This window comes from Neopelma chrysocephalum, unplaced genomic scaffold (genome assembly GCF_003984885.1).
Source record: "Neopelma chrysocephalum unplaced genomic scaffold, ASM398488v2 Primary Assembly neopelma1_366, whole genome shotgun sequence".
Classification (NCBI taxonomy): Eukaryota; Metazoa; Chordata; class Aves; order Passeriformes; family Pipridae; genus Neopelma; species Neopelma chrysocephalum.
In genome coordinates this window covers 64,072-69,975 of record NW_020898030.1, presented here as the reverse complement: position 1 = coordinate 69,975, position 5,904 = coordinate 64,072, and the positions used below count along the sequence as shown (strand labels likewise).

Here is a 5,904-nt window from a genome sequence, read left to right as displayed (position 1 = left end):
GGGCAGAGCATCCAGGGAATGTGCCTGCTCCAAGGGCAGAGCATCCAGGGAATGTGCCTGCTCCAAGGGCAGTGCCCAGCCCCTGGAAGAGACCTCCTTCATGTCACCATCCCCTTGATGATGTCACCATGCCCTCATTGATGTCACCATCCCTTCATTGATGTCACTATCCCCTTGATGATGTCACCATCCCCTCATTAATGTCACCATCCCTTCATTGATGTCACCATGCCCTCAGTGATGTCACCATCCCTTCATTGATGTCACCATGCCCTCAGTGACGTCACCATGCCCTCAGTGATGTCACCATGCCCTCAGTGATGTCACCACACACTCATTTATGTCACCATCCCCTTGATGATGTCACCATCCCCTCGATGATGTCACCATCCCCTCGATGATGTCACCATCCCCTTGATGATGTTACAATCCCCTCAGTGATGTCACCACCCCCTTGATGATGTTACAATCCCCTCAGTGATGTCACCATCCCCTTGATGATGTCACCACCCCCTTGATGATGTCACCATGCCCTCAGTGATGTCACCATCCCTCAATAATGTCACCATCTCCTCAATGATGTCACCATGCCTACCTGATGTCACCACGTCCTGACTGATGTCACCGTACCCCCATTGCCGTCACTGTCCCTTCGTTGATGTAACCATGCCCTCACTGATGTCACTGTCCCCTCATTGCTGTCACCGTACCCTCATTGGTGTCACCAGGGCCTTGATGTCACCATTCCCTCATTGCTGTCCCTGTCCCCTCATTGATGTCACCATGCCCTCCCTGCTGTCACCCCCCCCCGCTGTCCCTGTCCCCCGTTGCTGTCCCTGTCCCCTGTTGCTGTCCCTGTCCCCCGTTGCTGTCACCCCCCCGCTGTCCCTGTCCCCACCTTGTGCTCCCTGCGGCCGCGTTTCTGCTGCTGCTCGATGAGGTCGGAGGCGGATGCCGGGGGCGATGCCGCCCTCATGTTCCGGATCACCTGGATACTGTCCTCCGGGAGCGGGGGCAGCCCCAGGATCTCCCTCTTCTCCGCCTTCATGCTCTGCAGCTCCTCAAAGCCCCCCAGGGTGCACTGCAAGGGACACTGGGAGCTGAACGTGGGGGTTCCCAGGGCAGCTCCACCTGCCCTTCCCAAAACCGCTCTCCACAACCACAATCATGGAATCCTGGAGGTTGGAAAAGCCCTCCAAGGTCACCGAGTCCAACCTGTGACCATCCCCCCCTTGTCCCCCAGCCCAGAGCACTGAGGGCCACAGCCAGGCCTTCCTGGGACACCTCCAGGGGTGGGGACTCCAAACGTTCCTGGGCAGCCCCTGCCAAGGCCTGACCACCCTTTCCAGGAAGAAATTCCTCCTGATGTCCAACCTGACCCTCCCCTGGCACAGCTGGAGGTCGTTCCCTCTCCTCCTGTCCCTTGTTCCCTGGGAGCAGAGCCCGACCCCCCCCAGCTCCCCCCTCCTGTCAGGGAGTTGCAGAGCCAGAAGGTCCCTCCTGAGCCTCCTTTTCCCAGGATGAGCCTCCCCAGCTCCCTCAGCTGCTCCTGCTGCTCCAGACCCTTCCCCAGCTCCCTCAGTTCTCCTCCTGCTCCAGACCCTTCCCCAGCTCCCTCAGCTCTCCTGCTGCTCCAGCTCCTTTCCCAGCTCTCTCAGTTCTCCCAGTGCCCAGACCCTTCCCCACCTCCCTCAGTTCTCCTCCTGCTCCAGACCCTTCCCCAGCTCTGTTCCCTTCCCTGGACACGCTCCAGCCCCTCCATGTCCTTCTTGTCCTGGGGGGCCTAAATCCTTCTCCAGGGTGTAAAAGAGGAGCTGCCTGTCCCTGTGTCCCCCTTGTCCTTGTGACAGGCAGGAGGGACAGGAGGGTGTCCAGGAATCCACAACTGGAGTGTCCAGAGCTTTCCCTTCCCAGCAGGGACCTCACTTTGGGTCCATCCTCGATACCCAGCTCCAGATACAAACATCCAACACTTCCCTAGGGGGGAAAGCCTGGGATTGGGTTTAATAAGGTGCAAACTGAACACCAGAAGAGGATGGAGCAATCACAGCCAGATCCAAGGGCAGAATTCCCTCCTGTGCCAAGCATCAAAGCACACATCCCATATCCCATGGCCTCTCCTCACCAGCACAGTCTTCCAGAGCAGGAGCAGCACCTTCTTCATGGGGAAATGCGGAGCGTGGCCGCTGCAGAACTTGGTCACCATCCCGAAGAGCATCACGGAGAAGGGCTCGTTGTTGTACAGGGGGGCTCCTGCAACCACACAGCGGGATTATCCAGGAATTCCTCATCCCTGTTCTCACCCCCACCAGCTCAGAGACCCCCATCCCACCCCAGACAGCTCCCTCTGCTCTCCAAGGCCTCAGACCCTCCATCATTTCTCACCTCTGCGTTCAGAGGAAACAATGCCCCATGTTTTTCCTGGGAAGAGAGCACCCAGCAGCAGGAAAGGCTGGATGGCTCCCCCTGCTCACCCTTCCAAGCTGAGCAGAAGCCAACCCAGTGCTGCCAGTCCCCGTTAACCAAGGCCTGGAGGCAAATCCCAGCCCGCTGTCCCTCCCCAGGCCCGGCAGCTCCACGCCGAGCTCCGGATCCTCACCCAGCTCCGCTCGGAATGTTTGCCTCATGCTCTTCCACTCGGGCTTGTCCCCCTCGGCCTCCTGGCGCACGGTCTCCACGATCAGGTACATGATGTTCAGCAGCACCCTGGAAAAAACAGCTTGGGATGAGCTGGGATGAGTTTGGGAAGCACTGCTGGCACCCAGCATCCCGGGATGGAGACGCAGGAGGTGGGTTGGAGTTGCCTTGGTAATGTTTGTGCTCCTGCAGGGACATTTCTGGTCTCTAAACCAGGGAAAACAGCCCTGGATTGGCAGGATGAGGTGAATTGTGAATATTTTCAGGGAATTTTGGTCTCTAAACCAGGAAAAATAGCCCTGGATTTGCAGGATGAGGTGAATTGTGAATATTTTCAGGGAGTTTTGGTCTCTAAACCAGGAAAAATAGCCCTGGATTTGCAGGAGGGCAAGGTGGATGGCGGATGTTTGCAAGGATTTTACTTTTCCTGGAATATGCTGGAGTTGGACTGATTTTTGCCAGTGTTTTCAGCCCACACCAGATCCAGATTCCATGCCAGTGCTCAGGGAAAAGGTCTCTCCAAGTCCAAGCAGGAAAAAAATCTCCTTTCCCAAATTTTCCTGCTCTCACATCCCCAACCTGCCCCATTCCTGCTGTGCTGAGCACGAGGGACACCCATGGATGCTCATGGAGCTCTGGCCCCCCCAGGACCTGTCCCAGCTCCCCAAAACTCCTGGAAAAGCCTGCCCCTCCCCCTCCAGCCCCACAATTCCCATTCCATACCTCAGGTCTGTGCTGTCAGCCAGGGAAATGGCCGGTTTCCTCACGGCACTGGAACAAGCCGCGCTGTTGCTGCGGAGGGAAAACAGCCCAGTGGGAATTTGGGGGAGTTTGGGGGAATCTGGGAGAATCCAGACTCTGCCACAGGCATCCCACGTGCCAGAGGCAACTCTGGGAGAGACACTGCTGCCAGGAATTCCCTGCTCACAGGAGGAGGAGCTTTGGGACTTGACCAATTATTATTATTATAGAAATACAACATAAATTATATTTACGTAATATATATTACTGTTACATTAAAAATATTATATAAATATAATATAAAAAAATAGAAAATATTGGATTTATCAGGTCTAATCCTACATTCCACATCCACCCAGAACACTGGGAATTGCTCTGGCGGATGCAGGAATCAGAGGAGGGACCTGCCAGGTTGTTCCAGAGCCATTCCCAGGGCGTTTTCCCATGGCACTCACTCGATCTCCATGTTGAGCAGCTCCACCAGGGCGTTGAAGGTCCCCACTTCCAGCAGCAGGAAGATGTTGTACCTCATCCAGGCCTGGACCTCGGCCTCGGAGCTGCACTCCCCAAAGGTCCCTGCGAGGAAAACCCGCTGAGCCCAAAGCCAGGAGGGGGCAGGAAAGGTGGGAAGCACAGGATGGAACTGCCCCCATGGGAACACAGCCCAGGGGGAGAGCACAGGGAAACGGGGCAAATCTGGGACAAACTGCTCCAAAGGGGCTGGTCCCAGGAGGAATCTGGGACAAACTGCTCCAAAGGGGCTGGTCCCAAGAGGATCAGCTCGTTCCAGATATCCCGGGGGAATTAAATCACTTGAAATATGGTATATTGGAATGATTATTAATTGTTACACTAAACTAATATTGTATATTAATTGTACTACATGCTGATATGTTATATAATATATAGGATGTGATATATAATATTATATATTACAATATATACTGTATTACATAAATATATATTATATAAATATATGAATTTTACAAATTATACATATTATATATTTTATAATATATTACATATTATATATAGGTTATATAAGTATATATTGTCAGAATATGTATCATATATTTATCCATATATAATGTATATAATATATAATATATACAACATATAATTGTATATTTGTACAATAATTATATAATACATATTTGTACATGTCTAGTATAGCATATATATTACTATATATAGTAATAACATATATTATAAATAATATATAAGAACATATAATATATACTACATATAACATACAGTATACATAATTAATGTAATTTTTATATATGCATATACATCCACATATTCTATAACTTTTATATATACATATTACATAACATATATAGTAATAATATATAATATATATCATATGCTATACATAACATACACTATTTAGTTTATTAAATAATGCATAATATAATCTATATTACATAAATGTTATATATATTATTATATGTAATATATGTTATATGAATATATAGCTTATATAAATTACATATATGTATATGCATATATACTATATATATTATATCTATATAGTATGTAATAGTATAAGTAGTATATATGTAATAAATTATATAACTTATTATATAGTTACAGATTGTATAATTTATATATAGTAATAATATCTATTATATATTATATGAAATATACAACATATATAATTTATTAAATGATATATAATATAACCTATATTATATATAATATAGATTATATATTATATATAATTGTATAATATATATTACATATATTATATATAAAATATAATTATATATGTAATATATATAATATGTTATGTACATAATATATAATAATTATATATAATTATATAATATAATCTATATTGTATATATGTTATATATTATATGTAACATATTACATGAATATATAGCTTATATGAATTACATATATGTATAAATTATATATATTATATAATTCATTATATAATTGTATAACATTATATAATTTATATATAGCAACAATATCTATTATATACTATATATAATATACAACATATATAATTTATTAAATAACATAATCCAATCTATATTACACCTGTATTATATGTTATACGAATACACAGCTCACATAAAGAAATCACTCCTATATTTTACCTATTTAACACATTTTACCTGAACTCCACGGACAAATCCCACAAATATGTATTTTGACCCCATGAGCTCCAGCCCCTCCTGCCCCCAGCCCGTGCCCCGGCCCTGTCACCTTGTGCCACGTAGAGGATGGCCCGTGCCACGCGCAGGCGCCGCTCCCGCGCCGTCACCTCCAGCCCGTCCAGCAGCCGCATGGCGTGAGTGCGGTGCTGAGCCCGCTCCAGCTCCGGCCAGCGCCGCTCCGGCACTAAGGGACACGGGAATGGGGCTCAGGGGGCACCACGGGAAAACACAACAGCCCAAAAGCCACAGCCAGCATCCCCAGCAGGGAATGGGATCCAGCACCACGGGAAAGCACAACATCCCAAAACACCACAGCCAGCATGCCGAGCAGGGAATGGGATCCAGCACCATGGGA

The 5,904-nt window shown here is 47.4% G+C and overlaps 1 protein-coding gene across 1 annotated transcript in view; it reads right to left on the bottom strand.

Annotated features, from left to right (window-relative positions):
• Positions 1 to 5,904, bottom strand: part of STRIP1 (striatin interacting protein 1) — a 24,075-nt gene that overhangs the window by 15,329 nt on the left and 2,842 nt on the right. Inside the window, exons 4-9 of the mRNA XM_027706255.1 lie at positions 5,599 to 5,733; positions 3,834 to 3,954; positions 3,361 to 3,429; positions 2,600 to 2,706; positions 2,126 to 2,253; positions 899 to 1,081 (exon numbers count right to left, since the gene is read on the bottom strand). Of these exons, the coding sequence (XP_027562056.1) occupies positions 899 to 1,081; positions 2,126 to 2,253; positions 2,600 to 2,706; positions 3,361 to 3,429; positions 3,834 to 3,954; positions 5,599 to 5,733 (743 nt within the window). The remainder of the gene's footprint in view (positions 1 to 898; positions 1,082 to 2,125; positions 2,254 to 2,599; positions 2,707 to 3,360; positions 3,430 to 3,833; positions 3,955 to 5,598; positions 5,734 to 5,904) is intronic.